Here is a 19,687-nt window from a genome sequence, read left to right as displayed (position 1 = left end):
GGGAGTGGAGATGATGGAGTTAGGAAGCCGATTTGTTTCATGTTAACTTGGGGATTCTTCTTGGGCAAGCTGTTGACTACATTAAGATCAGCCTGGAGGTACGGATGCGTAGCAGCACGTATGTGGCATTTGATGCCACTGGGGTAAAGGAAATCACCTTAATGATAGAGAAAAAGGGCCCAGGGTGATGCGGAAGAGGGATAAACAGCAAAGGGGCTGAGGTGGGGAGCTAAAGAGAAACACCTGTTAAGTTCCCGCTCTGAGCCCTATAACTACAAAGGTAAATTCTGGTTCAACTTGGCAAGTTGAACCTGAGCATTTTGTTGTACTTCTCATTTTTATGTATTCCCACAGAAAATCCACATTAGCCGTAAAAACAAAAAACTGTGCCATTCACGGCCAGAACCTTCAAAGAAATTCCTGAAAGCGCTGGCTTGGGCATAAGTGGATTGAGGGGAGGGCCAAGCACACGGGTGGGAAACATCCACCTGGGAGGCAGGTAACCCGGCAGCACCCTGACCTCTGAGTGGCAGGGGGTCGGGACAAATTTAGGCTTAGGAGCTGATCAGAAGTGAGTTTCTCACCCCCATGAACAACTTTCTGAATGAGCTGCGTACCAGAACTCCCGCCACAAAAGTCGTGCAGACTACAGGGAGAGCGAGCAGAGGGAGGCTGCAGGAAAGCAGAGACTTTAAAGCAAAGGAGGGACTTTGATTTGAGTGGCAGTGGAGAAACATTAATCTAATAGAGAAACAGATAAATGATGCGAGGGAGGAAGCCAGACAGGCGATTAGGAGTTATAAGCGTGCAGGTGAAGGGGAGAAACAGAAAGGAACTCAGGAGGAAAGGGGAGACTTCCTGGAAATGGTCTGAGTAGGAGATGAGGTTCCAAGAGTCTAGTCGGAGCAGGGCGCATTCGCATTATGCGGAATCAATTATATGGGTTTCAGAAACAGAGAAGCCACGCTTCTTGCTTGAACTTAACCGAGGCTCCTCCTTGGAGAGGGCACTAACCCTGCAACCCCCCATTCCTCCTGTCTGGGACACTCTCCCTCCCTTCGAGTACTCCTGAGCTACTCCCTGTGTCCCATCACGGACGATTCCCGTCTGTTTCGACCGCAGACCTTCCCACGGGCAGGACGCTCCTGGAATAGGATGTCGCCTGGCTGTCCATCCCATCCGCATTCCTCTGGGACAGCTTCACGCCTGTCCCTTGCTGTAGCCATACACCATTTCCAAAGGACCCAAACAGCACGCTTTCCATTGCTTCGCTTCACCCCGAGCCCATTTTAATCGACCTTCTGCACTTCCTTCCTCTTACAGTTGTTGCTTCCCCCATGTGGGAAAAACCCGTACTTTAAACGTGAGGTGCATGCTTGCTCTCCTCCATCTCCCTGTCGGAATCCTCAGAAGCTCCTCATCCAATTCAATATTCCTGCCTATAATTAGAGCTAGGGTTTCTCAGCGTATGGTAGGTGATAAACGAAGTTCTGGCCTCAATTCAAACTACAGTGACACAGCTGCCTATCCGCAGACCTGCGCTGGGATTATTTGTTCAGTTCCGAAATGCACAACTGCAATAGACATCCTCAGCAAGGATTGGAGTCCACACATGACTCTCTGACCGGTGCCAGGAGGGCTATGACGACCGGTGGAAGTCCCTGGCACGTCCCCCCTCGCCAGATAGGAGCCCATAGCAACAGAAAACCAAACCGTAGGAATTAACACTAACAGCAAAAAAAAAAAAAACAAAAAACAAAAAACACTGAAAGGTGCAGGGGTGATAAAATCTATTAGATCCCCATTTAAACCATTAGCCTGTGCAAAATCTTAGAAAATGATTGTGATGAATCTTAAATGACGGGATTATCCAAAATATAAACAGGTGTGACTCCTATGGCTGCTGTGGTAAGATTCAGTATCTCTATGGGAGCAAATCAACACGGCCCTGACATCGTAGCTGCCAGTTCTCTGTAGCAACTGGAAAAACCCACCAGCGCGTGTCTGCTTTTACTCATCAGGATAAACAGTAAACATTCACTGTCTTGCCTTTGAGAGAAGCCAACGATCCTGCTCTTGGCCATAAAACAGCCTGCAAAGAACTGGATCATCCTGATGTTCCAGCAAATGCCAGGCCTGCGCACCACCTTGATGAAATGAAGCTGACTGGACCTGAGGAACAGCTAGCAACAAGCACTTTAGGTGGCTTAGTAGGACATGAGAGACCCGTAAGAATCAATGGGCCTACCGGTCCTTGGCAGTTTCTGGGGCTCAGCGGTCTAAAGCATGCTGGGGCAGCCCTTCAAGTCCAAGACAAGTTATTGCATCTTCTACTGACTGTGACCAAGAAAGTGGCCCTTTGTGAACCTAGAAGGCAATACACGCCACCTTTGAAGGTGTCTCTCTGATCCTTTTCTGCAGCACCGTAAACCTGCCGGTGGCAATGGCGCTGTCGTGAACACAGGCTCGGCTCCCACTCCAGTCTTTGGGGTGAGCTGCTCGGCCACTTGGGCCTTCTGACCTAGCGGACCTACGGACTCTGAGTGTCTGTGGAAAACAGGGGTGGTGTAGGGGGCCCCAGGGAAGTCAGTGAATCAAAACACAACTCTTTGGAGTCACTCTGGTCTGAAGGTTTGTGTCCACCCCTAAATTCACATGTTGGAATCCTAACACCCAATCTGATGGTGTCGGGAGGTGATTAGGTCATGAGGGTAGACAGAGTCCTCACGAATGAAATTATCCCAGAGCTCCTGCCTGAGTCCCCTCCTCCCTGTGAGGATCTAAGGACAAGCCTGTGACCCACGGGGGGCTCCCACCCCACCACGCTGGCACTCTGAACTCCGTCTTCCGGCCTCCAGAGCTACAAGACATAAACGCCTGTTGTGTATCAGCTACCCGCTCTTTGGTATTTTATTACAGCATCTCAAACAAAGAGGTTTTAGAGCTAAGCCACATTCTCCTCTGCAGGTCACTATTCTTTTGAGAAACAGCTCCTGACAGAGAATGAGCACACGACTACTGGCATCAAGTGATCACATGACCCGAGTGACCAGTCTCTAGCTGTAGCACTGATCTGACACACAGCCACTAGGTTGGGCGCGCACAGCCAGAACCCATCATCAGTAAGCAGACTGATCAGTATAAGAGGCTGAGCTTGAACAGGTGCGGGATGTACCAGTAAGCCGCATGAGCAGGTGGGTCAGATTCTTCAGCACAACCTCCTCTGCAGGGCCTCTCCTCTCCTCGTCCTGGTTAAGAATTACGTATGACCAGCGGGGTGAAGAGGAAAAGTGCTGGGCCTGGCTAGTGACCGGTTCGCTACAAGACGCTGGCATCGATTTAAAGCAGACCGCAGCAGCGTCACACACCGAATCAGAAGCGCCACGGAAAAGGAAGGCCTCCCGGGTAGCAGAATTTCAAACAACAAATTCTGTTGTGTCCCGTGTTTAAACGGAGATGTGGCCAGAAAGACAGACGCGTGCTGATTCGTGACCGCTGACTGGCCGCTTAGCAAGAGGGCCAGGGACTCAGAAAGGGCAAGATCTGAAGCCTGACGAGAAACTCTGTGAAAGGGGAACGCTGGGCGGACGTCTCACAACGGGCGGAAAGCATAAACACATTTCTGCACCACGTTGGATGCCTGCTCTGGAGAAGGCTCTCAATAACCAGCTAGACAAGATGACATGTTCTGCAAATGTCACTCAAACCCAGCCACCCCAGGGCTTGCTCGGCAGGCTCAGGCACGAAGTGGCCAAGGTGGCAGTGACGGAGGCTATGTGTGGACTCGGCAAAACGGATGCTCCTCATCTTGACACTGCCACTCCGGCCAATGGGGAAACCAAGGCTGAGCCCCACATGGGCCCCGTTCCCTGGGGAGATGGGCCAGTCACCCAGCAACAGCTGGTTTATGGAAGGAGCAATCAACTCTCCTCACTGCAACAGTTATGCATCCCAGGTATAAATTTGCTTTCCCTGCCCATAAGCTTCTGTTAATGCCACCAATGTTTAGGCTTAAAAAAAATGCCTTATTTAATATATGGTAACCAATATAACACTACAGCCGATCAAGGAACTCACGCACAGCAAAAGGAAGGCGGTAACGCGCTCGGGCCCATGAAATTCGCTCATCTCAGCACATCCCCCATCACCCGGAAGAGCCCAGCCTGACCGCAAGAAGAATGGCCTGCTGAAAGGTCAGTCGCAGTGCCAACTGGGAAATAACACAATACAAAAATTGGGTTCTAGCTTCCAAAACTGAAGCATGTGTTTTGAGTCAACAAACAAAATATCTGCGTTTGTCTCATCCATGGTTAAAACACAGATCTGGAAACCAAGGGGTGGACGTGGGACTGACCGCCTGCCACGATTCCACCTAATGACCCGTCGCCATGACCCTGAGCTCTGCTGGATGGGCCCCCAAGAAGGAGAGTTTCCACCGGAGGATACAACAGTTCAGCTTTAGGGAATGGAGAGGGTTTCTCTACTGGGTAAGAATGAGTGATCATGATTACTAAGAGAGAAGTGGGTTGCCACCAAACTGCCCAAGGCAAGGGCAGACTGGAATCCAAGGGTCGTTTGAAGAGCCGCTGGACTCTTCCATACGTAGCAGATAAAGCCCACAAAGGCTCAGCAACCAAGAAAGGGCAGGTTCAGCGCTTTCAGGCACCTGACATCCCCAGCGATGTGCAAACCTGTAATTCAAGTTCATTTATAACAGCGGAGCTACTGGATCATAGAGATTCCTGATACACACTTTTAAATGCCCTCAAAAAGAGAGCCCCACCCACCAGCTGGTTAAAAGTAGTCCCTCTCTCTGTACTTTGGATATAAGATGGTGATAGTTTCTCTTATTAACTTAATATTACAATGGGTAAAAATAGTATTTGGTTATTTTAATTTTCATTCCTTTGATTACTAATGAGGATATCTGTTTACATCTTTAGAAATCTCTTTACAGTACACAGATTAACTCTGTTATACATGATATAAAAAATTTATAAATTTATAAAATTCCATTAGTATGGAATTTTTTAATTTATGATTTTGGGGAAATATAAAAGTGTTTAATCTATATATAGCCAAACTATCAAGAGTTTCCTTTTATGGTCTTTTTTTTTTTCATTGCTTTTCTACTCAGGAAAACTGTCCTTATCCATATTTAAACATATTTTCTTCCAGCTGTTTATAGTTTTTTGGGGGTATATAATTCTTTAATCCATCTGGAAGTGACTTTTGTATGGTGTAAGCTGAGAAGATCATTTTTCCCACACAGTTAACCAATTACACAGAGTAAATATTTCTTTTTAAAAGATCCTTCTTTTAAGATCAAAGCAGATTTTTTTTTTAATTTCACTGATTACCATATTAATAGCAACGCTGTGGGAAGGGGGGAGCCTCTCGGAAAACCCGATCCATCAGGACGACTGACATTTCGGGCTCCCAGCGAACCCACACAATGAACATAAAAGACTATTCATCCTCTCAAAGGGTTATCATTTCCAGAGACACACAGGACCCTGTTTTATCACCTGTCATATTCAATATGAGTATGAAGCCATTTGCAGAAATAGGTGGACGTTTGGGGGCAATCATATCATTTTTATCTGATTCTGACAGCTCCATTTCACTTCCTGTCACGCTAGAAAGATTTGAGAGCCGACATCATAAAAAAAAAAAAGGTGCTGAAACTTAATCCATAAAAGGCCGATGGTGAGGATGGTAGGCAGGAAAAAATATCTGCATAATGCAGCAAAGGTTATCGAGGGCTCTTGATGCGAGGTGTCCATTCACAGGCAGACGGGCAGCACTGTGGCGAGCTCAGAACTCCAGCTTCTGGTGGAGTTTCAAGAGCCAGGTAAGGAAGGGAGAATATTTTTCCATATAAACTCATCACAGAGATTTTTAACATCTCTCGGTCTCTCTTTTCCATGCATTTATATTCACCCTTGCATCTTACACACATACAAATGTAATGCATGGGCTGCAGAGCACAGGGAACAAATAGAAACCATCTCTGCATAGTCTGTACTCAATGCCTATGTGTTTCTGGGAGTAATTTATATTACTAAAATTTTTTAGAGATTTTATTTATTTATTTTTAGAGAGAGGGGAAAGAAGGGAGAGAGAGAGAGAGAGAGAAACGTCGGTGTGAGAAACATCGATCAGATGCCTCAACCGGGGACTGAACCCCCCACCGAGGCATGTGCCCTGACGGGGAATTGAACTGGCGACCCTTCACTTTGCCGGACAACACCCAACCAATTGAGGCACACTGGTCAGGGCTTATGTTACTAGATTTAATCTACAAAGTCTAAAAAATTTGAGCTTTGACTGCCTTGAGGATTTTCCTACTTCTTCAAAATTAACTGGTACCTATTACTAATATTTTAGTTTTTGAGGTGTTTATTGCTTCATGAAATAATTTCCTCAGTAGAAGTGAAACATGCCTATCATAATAAGACTAAAAATAAAAATGAATAAGGATACATAATCTCTCTACCCCACCCTCCTCAGAAAACCAACTGGTATATTCTTCCATGAGGGTTTATTAAATTCTGTACAAATATGCACAAATAGAAGAGTTTTGCCATTTTTAGTTGTTGTTTTGTAAAACAACTTAATAATTAATATATAATTGTCCTTTCATTTTTATACTTGCCTATATATAATAAACATCCCTCCAAGTTCATCAAAGAAACCACCTATTTATATTATAACTATATCATCATTTACTGAAGTGTTTCAACACCAGTGGACATTAACTATATTTCCAGATATTAACCACTAGAAACAAAGATAGATTGGACACCCTCATACACATTTTCTAAACATTTCATAACTCTATTTATAGCAGCTAAATACCAAATGCAGGCCTGTTAGACCAAGGTCAAGGGTATTATTAGGAGTCACACATTTCAGAGTTACTTTCCACAAAGTTGGAGCAATTCGCATTTCCACAAGCAATGTTTAAAAGTGACTTTGGATCTCCAGTTCTGCCGAGTTGGCATAGCCCCATTCCTCTCAGTCCTCCCTCTTAATAGCTAAAAATCCCTGAACGTAACACTTTTTAAAGAATAAGAAGATCCTGAAAGGTGGAGGGTGGACCGCCTGGAGAACGGAGACCGTGAGGAACAGCATGGCAGTGAGTCTCCTTGGCTGCCTTATTTCCTCTCGCATGTTCAGGAAAGGCTGCTATGGAAGTCTCCAACCCAGAGCTGTACCCCCAAAACAAAAAGCCTGTTTCCCCTGGCCAAAGAACCAGTAAAAACATGGCCTAACAGAAAACCTCTTAGGCAATAGCTGTCCTACTCAGGCAAAACAGCACCACACACACACACACACACACACACACACACACCCCTACATACAACCCTCCCTCTTCCTTCTCTACAGTTTCAGTGCAGCCAATCAAGGAACTGACCTTCTCCTTCAACTCCATGGAAACAGGTAACCCACTCCAACTCCCTGCTGGGGGATGTGGGCAAGGCCAAGCAGAGAGCTAACCCTCCATCCTCAGCCCAGTGGAAGCAGGCAGCAGTGACCTGATTTCCCTGTAGGGGTAGTGCCCTTGACACTGAGCAGGCAGCTCTCCTCCAATCCCTGCCCAGCCAAAGCAAGCCACTCTCCAATCTCCCTGCAGGAAGTGCCAGCACGTCTTAGCAGGTAGCTGACCTGCCGTTCCCTAACCAGCAGAAGCAGGCAGCAATCTGAGCCCTCACCAGCTTAGTGTCAGTGGGGTGCAGGGAGAAGCTGGACCTCCACCCCTACCTAGCAACAAGACTTAATGGCTCAGATTGAGGTAAGGACGTACAGTCTCCTAAGGTAATAAGCAAAATGTCCAGATTCAAGACGTTGAAGAAACTCAAAATAGGACACACTCAAAGAAATCCACACACCAAAGATACATGACAGTTAATGTAATGTACCACATATTGTATCAACATGTTAAAACAGAAAAAAATCATATTTTCATATTAAGTGGTATGGAAAAAGCACCTGACAAAGTCCAACACTCATCCATGGTTACAGTGTTGTCGGATGGTCTGGGTGCGGGAATAAGGCTTACGGCTGATAGGACACCAGCACAGAAGTACCAGGCAAGGTTTCACCGACTGCAGTAGGGGACACCCCATCAGTCCCTGTGGGGTTTTTACTGGGGAATCAGTCAGCTTCCTTGAGATCAACCTCCAAACTCTGGTCAATAGCATGCAGGCCAGGCTGCCGACAGTCTGCACGCCAAGTGGGGGTGGGGGCTGAAGCCCTCGCCCTGCACAGTGAACAGACGTGCACACAATCCCGATATGTCAGAAGGCGCCTCATCTCCCTCTGACCTGTGTATACACCCACATCCGCGGCCTTTCCAGCTCCTACTACCCGCTGAGGAGGAGGAGGAGGCGTCTCCTGGACGTTCAAGGTGGGTGAGGGGGGCTGCGAATCCAATCTCCATCGGTCCTCCTCTCTCCAGTCTCCTCTCCCTCTTACCACTGCCTTGGGGAAGGTACGTGACACATGCCCCGTTCCGGGCCTGTCCAGAACCGTCATGCAGTAACCAGCTCTCCTCTCGGCCTTTCCCCTCGCAGGCAACGAGGGATCTCAGCATCTCCCTTCTGCTGAATTAGCGAGCACTGGTCTGTCTGTCAGCCTTCCAGCTTCCACAATAAAGGCCAGGTGACAGGCTTGTCTGCTTTGGCTGTCTTTTCCTCCTCCCCTCCCCCCCTTGTGGTTGTGTGACTTTTTACTTCCTTTACTCTCCGTTTAACACAGTCTCAGAAGAGAGTATGTTCAAGCAGGAGACAACTGCTATCACTCCTTTCGTTACAATCCTCCTCCATCTGTTCCTTCCTCCTCCTGGAATTCCTGGCACTTTGCAAGTGAAGTCTCCTGGGCCCACTCCACCTTTTCTACTGTTTCACATGAATTTCCCCGTCTTTGTAAGCGGCTCTCTGTGGTCAGTGTGTTCTTTCTCACTGCACTCCAAAAGCCATTCTCCTTCACTTCTTCTACTGAATTTCAAATAGCTCCCTCTTCGTGGAGTTCTCATTACTTGGCTGTTAAAACTCTGTCTACTCCGTTAGCTGTGCCTCAGTAAGAGCTGCCTGTTCCTCCCATTCTTCCTCCCTCAAGAACTGCCTCCCTCTCAATGGACTAGGACCGCTCTCTGCTTACTCATGACTTCCTCACCTACTCAGCACCTGGTCAGGGCAGGTCGTGGCAAAGAAGCAGGTGGTGAGAGGGAGCTGTTCCCTTCAGAGGCAGGCAAATGGGGTCCTCCGTCTGCAGCCTCCCAGACTGAGGCGGACTGGCCCCACGTTAGTTCCACTCCAGATCTCTCGGGGACAGGAGTGCTGGCCCCAATGACCGCGCACTGAGAGCACCTGCATTTCTGGACCCTACGGGAGCCCAGAGGTCTGGCACTCAGCCAGGCTTAGAGGGTAGGATGCCCTCCCCACCACGTGGTGCAGGAAGAATGGGGTCCTCCCTGACCTCTCCTGTGGACTCAGCCTCACCTTCCGAGACCCCTTCTCTACACTCCTCCTGCTCAGGGTCAGGGCATGCCTTCAAGCCGCCATCGTCCCACCACTGCTAAAGTTTCTAAATACTCATTCAGAGACACAGAAATCACAGCAACATCCTGGGAGGACCACAGGCAGCATGCCCAGGCTCTGGTGGTCTGAAATGGTTTAATTCTTTCTGGGTAAAGAGTTTCTGGAGTTGGAGTTATGAGAGGTATTTTAGATGGAATGATCCCAGGGCGTCTCCAAAGAAGTAACCCTTAAATGGAAGCTGAGTGACCTCAGGAAGCCGGCCACGCAAACCCCTGGGGGAAGGGCATTATGGGCCAGGGAACAGCAATTGGGAACAGCCCTGAAGTCACTATAGTGGGTTTAGTGGTTAAAAAGCAACAGAAAAAAAACATGGCAGGAATGGAGTTTGTGCAAAATCTGTACGAGACAAGGCCTGGGAGGTGGGCAGGGATGGGTGGATGGCTGAAGGGCAGACGGGGCGGGGGGGGCAGGGGTGAGGGGCAGGGGTATTACCTCAGCACTACGGGACGTCACGAGAAGAGCCTGAGCAGGGAAGACACGAACGCTGACTCACACTGGGTAAGACGTACTCTAGTCACTACATGGAGACCAGACCGTGAGTCCAAGCAATAACATAAGCACATCTGTTGATAAACTATACAGTATTACTCAGCCGGGTGAAGAGTGACCGTGGGCACAAGGAGAGAGCAGAGGCAGCAAAGCCAGTGGTGAGGTCTTTACAAACAGACAAGAGCAACTTCTGCTTCCAGCCCCAGTGGACTCACAGGGACAGGAAGTACCCTCCCATCAAACACAACCGAAGCATATGCACAATCAGTTCTCAGGACACTGTGCCGTAAAACAGCGAAGGACGGTGATCCCTGGGAGATGCGAAACAAAGGAGGCTTGTTCAGAGCCTCCCCACAACCTTGACTTAGAAGTCACTAACCTGCAATACCAGGACATGCCAAAGGCAGGTACTGAGGAGGAATCTAACAGAATCCTACAAATGCCTCCCAAGCAGTGAGTGTGGTTAATCAAAACCATGTGCTCCTGATACTGGCACAAGGCAGTTCCTGTGTGTGAAAGGCATGTTCAAAGGTAAGAATCATAAAACTGCAGAGACCAGCACTCACACGGGTATCTGTAATTGCTCTGATGATGGGGACACTGACTCTGACCCCTAATTAAGCAAAATGTTCTCTCTCCCCCCACAAAAAATTCTATTCTTCTCATTAGACCTGTATTACAAAAAAAAAGTACTCAATTATTAGTAGTATATTTTTGTCAATAAAAAATGTATAAAAACACACTTTCTCTCATTATATAAGTACCTATATAATATTCACAATTTTGCCTCTTGATTCAGAAATCCTAAAATATTTACTCCCTAGCTGTTTACAAGAAAAGAGTTTGCCAATCCCTAATCTAGATCAATCACAACAATTCCAGGCGCTCCTCAATATCCTATAATAAGTAAAAAGCTGGACTGAGAAACAGACATTGAACTGTATTTTGGAGACTCCCCTGGGATTCAGCAGGGCGAGGGGTCGGACCGGACACGTCAGCAGATGTCACTTAGGGAGCACCAGAGTGTGGCGGGAGCCTGAGATGCACGCAGGACAGCTTCCAGGAGGCGACACCCCCAGAGAGAGAGTGAGAGACCAGCCCATCCTGTAAGTCCCGCCCCCTGCCCTGCCCCTTCCTTTCACTAGGCGGCCCCTGGGTTTTCATTCCAGCCCCTACAGTACTGGAAAGTGGGCCGAACCAGGGGTCCAAGAACACCTCCCAAGGACGCAGACCGGAACCAACGTGAACACCCTGCCTGGGGCTGTCCGGACATCAGGGCAACTCCAGGGATTTCCCAGCTTCCGTCTCACAGGTCCACTTTCTGGTCTTCAGGGTTTCCGAGCTGCGGCCATACATAACATGTTACACCCTTGGGGAAACCTAGCAAAAGTCTAATAGCAGCTATGCAGAGGCCCAAAATACTACTGATGAAACGAAGGAAAGAGGCACCAAACTGAAGTCATTCATGAAATCATACCTGGCTTGGCAGCTGAGCAGCAGCATCTCATGGTTATGAATCAAAATGTATAAAAGAACCAGGAAGGCCTTCGCTCTAATGGAAGTTGAGGGGCTGTCGAGTAAACGGATAATTGTAGAGACGAAATCCTGCGGAAGACATTAAAATTTGTTTTAGAAAAACATGAAATAAATAGGGCAGTCAACTCTCAGGGTTAACAGATTATAATTACCAAATAGACAGCAGGAAATAAAATAATATCAGCTAGTATTTCTGCATTCTTAATTTGTGCCAGAAGCTATACTAAATTTTGAATATGTATTATCTCACTTAAACCTGAAAATCAGCCATAAAATGTTAACAATATTCTCCCTATTTTAAAAAGGAATATGAATCTTGACAGCTTAAGCAATTGCCCAAACTCACAAAGTTGGGTTCAAATCCAGCCAGTCAGACAACAAAGCCTGCCTCCCAACCACGCACCCACACAACCGGAAGTGTGGCGATAATAACTAGAACCGGCAGTCACGACCCCATGTAGGCATGATCCTCCAAGTGAACCTGTACAGGTAATGATCCCATCTCTAGTCTACATACAACACTCCATACGGGGCACAAAAGAAAATCCGGTATTCCTATAACATTCTTTAATTAAAGGTATCATACAACACAGAAGAGTAAGTATGGACAAGTACTACTGTTGTTTTTCCTTCTAACAGAGATTGTACATCATTTCAGGTGTTTACTGATATGCAAAAAGGATATACAAACAGACAGATACACAGACGCACACACGCAAGGTTAATGAAAGTAAGTCGGTAGGAATATGGGATCGCATTGCCAATGGGATGGCTGCAGAGAGCAGGAATACGAATTCCTGAGAGTTCGTAACAGAGGCTAATACCTAGCTGTGACACTATGTGTCCAAGGCAGATGTAAGCAACTTGATTTTTTCCCGTGCCACAAGCCTTTCACATTAGGTGCTGTATTGCTGAGCAGGAAGAATTTACACAGGCAGGTGTATCTTTCTATTTAAGGATGGAGATATATCTATGTATCTCCATGCATCAGTCTCACCTAGTTCCTGAACCAAACCATCATCACCATTCTGATGCAAACCAGAATCAACACCAAGGTGTCCCTGAGTAACAGATGTGTTTCCACCTCTCCGGCATGCCGACAGTAGAAAGCTTGTTTCCCCGCCCTGACCATTGTAGCTCAGTGGACTGAGTGTCGTCTTGCAGAATGGAAGGTCACCAGTTCGATTCCTGGTCAGGGCACAGGCCTGGGTTTCGGGCCAAGTCCCCAGGTGAGGACGTGCGAGAGTCAACCAATTGATGTTTCTCTTGCACACTGATGTTCCTCTCCCTCTCTCTCACCCTCCCTTCCCCTCTAAAACTAAATAAATAAAATCTTTTTAAAAAAAGAAAGACAACCCTCTTCCCCAAAGTCAACTCTCAATTCTAATTCGTACTCTGTGGTCCAAGGACCACGACCCTAAGTCTGTGCTCCACGCCAGCACGACCTCACGCACGTGCGCACATATAATTCCAAAGCCACTCACACAGCCACCAGCCAAAGACTGGAAAACTGTTCCAGCCCATAGGAGACCAAAGAGACATGAAGGCTGACTGCAGTTCATGATCTGGAAGTCTCGTTCTGCACAGAAGAATATTACTGGGACAACTGCACAATCTGAGTAAGGTCTGCAGAGTAGCTAATGTGAATGCTAAATAAATGCTGACTTGAGTTTTAAACCTCTGGCTTATTTTTAGGGAATATTCAGTGAAGGAACTGAAGGCAGGGGAGCCTCAGGTCTGCAACCTGTTCTCGAATGGGAAAGAACACACACGGTAAGAGAGAGAAAGACAGAGAAACTATAAAACAAATATGGTCAAATGTCAGCCTTTGGTGAAGGGGGTGAATGGTGTATTGCAATCCTTTGTATTAGGCATCCACCATCAAACTTATCACCTACCCAAAAGGTGATCTACTCCAAGGATCACCCAACCAATGGCTAAGGTTAAAAATTAGCGCATCTTCCTCCTCCGCACCAGGTCCAACAGATTCCCAGTTTCTGCGAGAACACCACCCCACCATCGTGGCCCCATTTCCATGCACCATCCCGTCCCTTCTGAATGACTGCAACCGGCTTTTATCTATCTTTGCTTTCGTCCACCTATTCTACAAGACGCAGCCGCAGTGAGCTTCTAGGACAGCAAACATGACGACGTTATTCACCTGTAAGACATTCTCAGCAGTTGCTGCAGCCCTTGAGATTAAGGCATTACAATCTTACAAATTAAAATAATAGGCTTAGGATTCTGAGTGAAACAAACGAGACAAAGTATAGCAAATACTAAAAATAAATGAAATCGGGCACGAGGTTTGTTTGTGATACAACCAGTCCACGTCCCTGAGGAAGATGCAGTGTATTACAGACCCCCGTTTTGGACGTAAGCCTAAAAGCATCTTGCGCCCTAAATAAATTCCCATACAGTCACTTCGGAAAAACTGAGTGAGCGCTACTGACTGACCCTCCACAACTCATTGCCCGGGGCTCCACATTTAATCGTAAGCACCACGGCGCCACACTTTTAGAGCAGTATTCATCTTCCAGCACTTGAGGAGGGAAGATTCCAGACTGCCGGCAAAGATTTAGTATCACCAGCAAAGAATCAAAATGACCTTTGGAGAGCCAGAAATGACCTCAGGTCACTTCAGTTTGCAACCCACTATGTATTCAGCTTTGATTTAGATTCACCTTGCCACTCAGCTCAACATACCTAAATATTACATGTGTACAAAGAGAGCAGAAGCTGTTTGGGTCTGTCAGGAGGCAAACCACAGCAGGGTGCATTTATGTCCAACACGGAAATGTACTTGGCAGTGATTTCAGAATGAACACTCCTGTCCACCATACAGATGCTATGATGGAATACTCGCACAATGTTAGGAATGGGCCTAAATATCTGAAGCACCCATCACAGACAAAATGTGATCTTCATCATAATTAAGCAAAAGGATGGTATAGATCATAAAGAGGAAATGATGAGATGAACAAAAATAATGACAAGGTAGAGAACTTCGAGATTATCTCTTGTAACTCTGAAGCGATAAAACTGATCTGCTTCAATCAACTGTCACAGGAGGAAATCAGCGAGTACAGCCTGGCTGTCACCTGGTCACAGCCTGGAGGAAAAACAGTGGGACGGCACTCGGGTGACGACACCGACACCGTTTTCCTGTTTAATACTGACGGAAACGAAAATTGGACTGATTAAACCCAAACTTGTTTTTGGGCTGCACTTTCCTTAAAGAAGTTTGGCCAAGTATCTAAGTAAGAACTGTCCTTATTACTATGGACAATCTAAAAATATCATAATATGCATTAATAACCTGATTAATATGCATAAATTAATTACCATATTTTAAACGCCGGATTAGCAACCATTGTGTCAGTATGCCTAGAGACGGTTGAAAAATAAACCTCAGTAGACTTAGCGTTCAAATTTTTCAAAATTCTGCTGCCACGACATTTCACAGTGATGGTCCACAGTGCTTGCAAATAACAGAGCTGCTGCCTCTGGTTTATTATTAATCACTGCTGTGCTGCTTGGTCAACACGCCAAACCTGAACACACGAAGCCTTCAGTCAAACCAGACTGCTCAAAGAAAAAGAGCAGCTATTGTCAAAATTAATAAGCCAAAGAGTTAAAAGGCAGCATCTGTATTCAGTAGCACTCAGAAGGGAGCCGTCTTACTGGTGAGCCCGAACGAACTCCCCCGCGAAATATGCTACAGCTTTACAAAGTACTGTTCGCATCATTAAGTGGCCCCCACAGCACTCGGAGTCCACAGGACGCATGCCTGATTCTCCGGCTGCGGAGGGCGTTCAAGGTCACATACCCCAGGAACAAAATGACTGAGACAGATGTTTGAATCCATGTAACTGAAGTTGATGTGAGTTTTTTTTTTTTCAGCTTGGCTAATTGAAATGCAGCACAATGAGGATCCAGGAGTTTTATATGCTTTCCATATTCTAACAGCAAAATCTGGCACTGAGTTGTGTTTTTGTTGTTGTTGTTTTAATCTTTTTGTTAGACATTTTATTTATTTGTTTTTAGAGAGAGGAGAAGGGAGGTTGAAAGAGAGGGAGAAAAACATCGATGTGCAAGAGATACCACGTTAGGTTGCCCCTCGCACACCTGCAAGTGGGGACCTGGCCTACAACCCAGGAATGTGCCCTGACTGGGAATCGAACCGGCAACCTTTTGGTTGACAGACCCGTGCTCAATCCACTGAGCCACGCCAGCCAGGGCTGGCACTGAGTTTTTAATATAAGGGTTTTTTTTTATGCCACACCAGTGGTTTATTTGTACAGCAATTGTCTAATTAAGATATGCTTTCCCTTCCTCCCAATATGTTCATACATACACACATGCGTACATATTTATATACATGAATTTATATGTGAATATACCTGTGTGTTATGTCACTACAGGTTTAGGACAGCATACTATACTGTCGCCCTTACTCTCATTACTTGTACTTTAGCTTATTCAAACACAAAATTCATAGAAGTTATAAACACATCCCTGGACAGGAAATATATGGGTCACCAAACAATATACAATTGATCCCATCTCTGTAAAAAGATCCTAGTAGCACGTGTGTGTATAGAAGAAAGTAAGTGAATGTGTGTGTGTGTGTGTGTACATGCACGACAAAGCCCTTCCACACGTCAGCATCCTCTCACGAATAAGAACCTGAGTCAGGAGGGAATAACACCACCACCAGCCAATCTAGTTTTGGGTGGAAATATGGCTACAGTTACATACTTCAAATGGAGATCCATTACCAACTGCAAATTACTATGGAAACATACAGTATGCCGCTAATTAAATGATCCCGAACTCTAAGTCTTATTGTAAGAGAAGTACAGCGTGTGTCTTAATAACTGCTGGCGAAGGTACGAGTAAATGGCACCCTCATCACCCACCTTCCAGAGAACAAGCTAGAGCTATTCCCGCAGAGCCCTGTCAGTGTGGGTGGCGCCTGCAGTGCCCCCCGGCAGAGGCGAACACGAAGACGTGTGTGACGGCGTTTACTCGGCAGGGCGACGCCAACCCAATGACAGGAGGCAAACAGGTCAACAGTGGGAGAAGAGATAAATCATGACAACACCCCCAAAATGAAAATTACATCATAATTTATAAATGTTCTTGGGGAATACTGAATGACATTCACATTTTGGCCTTAATTTTATAAATGTGTGCATAAAATGGACACGCAGAAAAGAAGACTAAAAAAAAATAAATAAACCGACACCTTAACAGCAACTATCTCTGTGATCTCAATGAGATCACAGAGGATTTTGTTTTCTTCTTCGGGTTCATCTGCACTTTCTGCAGTAAACAGCAATTTCGTTTATTTAAAGGGAACGGCACAGGCCTCTCTGGGGGGCTCCCGTTTAAAAACACCAGGCTCTCCAAGGCACCAGGTCCCCCAAAGTAGAACGTGGGCAGTTCTTCCTCCCTGCCCACAGGGAGGCAGCCAACCCGGTATGTGTTCCTGGGTCCCCCCCTCCTCCCCTCTCTCCGGCCTGTCTGTGGCCAGACACTGGAGCCCACCTCCACTGAGCAGTGATACGGTGAGTAAGCCTGCCCCTGAACCCCACCCACGTATACAAATACCAGCACTTGTCTTCACATAAAAATAAGACAATGACCACTCAGTCACCACCCGAAGGAAGGCCAACACCACAACCCTCCGTGACCCTCCGTGACCCTCCGTGACCCTCCGTGACCTGGGTCTTCTTCCTGCCTCCAGCCTCCTGCTACGTCCCTTTGTCCCTGCTGCCTACGTCGGCTTCGCTGGCCGCCTCTCTCTTCCCAGGTCTCCCAACACACCTCACACCTCGGGGAAGCCCAACTACCATGAGTTATTTTACTAGCTTTATGAGATATCATATGTGAATCTAAATTTATACCTGTGCTCAGGTGAAGAAAAAAAAACCAACTGCTAAAACTCTCAGCCTCTATGATCATAATTGACGCAGTAAAACCACTCAGCTGGGACTTTTTCTAATACAATGACAACAAAAGTAATGACTCGGAAAATTTAGTAGCGAAAATTAGATATACAGACTGTTGGAAAATATATTCCTCCGAGGCTCAGATGTCTTCGCAGAATCTGAGGCAGACTAATTAAAGGCAGGAAGAGGCTTACTCTCCGTCTGGGCTTTCACAGACCGAGCTCGCGATGCACACCTGACCATTATTAATAGCAATTCCTGACATTTTAATTCGAGTATAAAAAGCAGCATTCGAAGTGTTGCGTGCAATGCGGAGGAAGCACAGCAAACACCTACTTCAGTGGCTCTACACCTGGCCGCCTCGCCTTCCCACGTTCTCGGAACTCCAGTTTGCCAGGCAGCCCCCCTCCAGAGAGAACAATGGCCCCGTTAAGTATAAAAAAACCGCACCCGACACTCCCGCACGAAGAAGATCCGTAATGCACACGAGCATATGCAAAAATGGGAAAGTCTGCACAATTGAAATCATCTCTTTAACTCGCTCCTCTCCAAGTGTACATATAACACGGTCCACTTTCTCACCTGCCGACACCTCACTGAGCGCTAATGCTCTAGGACAGGGCTTCGCAAACCCTCAAGGTGATGCCAGTCGCCCAGAGACCTCATTAAAGTGATCGTTCTGAGTCGGCAGGGCTTGGGCGGGGCCTGAGGGGCTGCGTCTCCCGCCCACTCCCAGGAGATGCCAGTGGTCTGGCCCCAGGGACCTCTCTTCAGTGAGGACCAGGGGGACACTTTCAAAGGGGGCTAAAAACAGGAGGAAGGTGACTCTAAAGGGGAATGGCATTGACTGAGCATTCGACAAGGAAGGAATAAAAATGAGTCAGAACATAAAGGGACCCCTCCCTGAGGCAGGTGAAGGACACGGGAAAGAGGTGGGGGCTGGGGAGGCGGCAGAGGTTGAGGACGCACCAGCACAGAGCAGGTGGGAGGGACCCGCTCTCTAACTTTCCGTCACTCACGTGGCACAAGCAGGCAGAGCCACTTGCTGCATCTATTTCAGTCACTCGGCGGCTCTCACAACACCTGCGGGCGAGTGCCCTGTGGTACGTAGGTTTGGCCAAGTTTAAAGAGGTCTCTTGATGGGGAGAGGGGAGGGAATTTCAGGGGAATTTCAGGGGAAAAGGGGACGGGTTTACAGGAACAAGTATAAAAGACACAAAACTAGAGGCGGGCGGAAATGGGAGGGAGGTGGGGAAGGCTGGGTGGGTGGGCTGGGATGGGAGTAAAAGACAGAAAATTGTACTTGAACAAAAATTAAAATTAAATGATTAAAAATAATAATAAAAAAATAAAATAAAAAGGCCTCTTGAAAGGAAAAGTCAGTTCTACCGAGATGTCACTACTCGTCCAGGAAGAAAGCTCGGGGAAACCTCCATCTTTAACAACGCAGAGGGGCAGGGGGGGCGGGGGGGGGGAGCCAGGGCGCACCTTTTCTTGGATCAGCCTCTGCAGATGGATCCCGCAGGACAGCATGGCGGCGAACAAGGTCAGCAGGCACTGCTGCACCCGGCAGATGGCGGAGGCCAGGGCGTCCACGACGGCGTTCAGGCCCACCTTCTCGATCACGTTCTGGAAGGCGGCTGGGGAGTGGCGGGTGACCCTGCACAAGGCCTGTGGAGACAGGGGGATGGCCCATCAGAGGACCCAAGGGCGTCGGCCAGGCCCTGCAAAGGCAGGAGGGAACAGAAGGTGCTCGCCTCACTCCTTCATCACTTATTTCAGCTTAAGAAAGTTGGAACATTTCAACACATTTTAAAAAAAGGACAATAATCCAGCTACTAATGGAAACTGGAGTTGTTTTTATAACACTAGAAACTCGTACAGTCATGGCCATATAAATTATGATGAACTAACTAAAATGATAAACTCATTCATAAGCCTAGATAAAAAAACATCCCTTTAAGTAACAAGCATTATCAAATGTCCCTTCATGCAGACACTAAGCTAAGGGCTAGAAAAACAGTCACAAAAGTATGTATCTAACATTTATTGTTCAGTACGTGAAGAACACCAGGAATATCCGAAGACTATCTCATCTAA

At 47.0% G+C, this 19,687-nt stretch overlaps 1 protein-coding gene across 2 annotated transcripts in view; it reads right to left on the bottom strand.

The window, feature by feature from the left end:
• ULK4 (unc-51 like kinase 4) overlaps positions 1-19,687 on the bottom strand; it is a 311,597-nt gene that overhangs the window by 218,960 nt on the left and 72,950 nt on the right. For both annotated transcript variants that reach the window (XM_045857407.1, XM_045857405.1), the window contains exons 21-22: positions 19,076-19,258; positions 11,572-11,699 (exon numbers count right to left, since the gene is read on the bottom strand). In XM_045857407.1, coding sequence (XP_045713363.1) covers positions 11,572-11,699; positions 19,076-19,258 — 311 coding nt within the window. The remainder of the gene's footprint in view (positions 1-11,571; positions 11,700-19,075; positions 19,259-19,687) is intronic.

The sequence above is a fragment of the Phyllostomus hastatus genome, unplaced genomic scaffold (assembly GCF_019186645.2).
Source record: "Phyllostomus hastatus isolate PE091 unplaced genomic scaffold, TTU_PhHast_1.1 phas_scaffold_129, whole genome shotgun sequence".
In the NCBI taxonomy this organism is placed as follows: Eukaryota; Metazoa; Chordata; class Mammalia; order Chiroptera; family Phyllostomidae; genus Phyllostomus; species Phyllostomus hastatus.
Note: the sequence above shows the minus strand (reverse complement) of the source record. Positions and strands in the feature narration are given on the sequence as shown.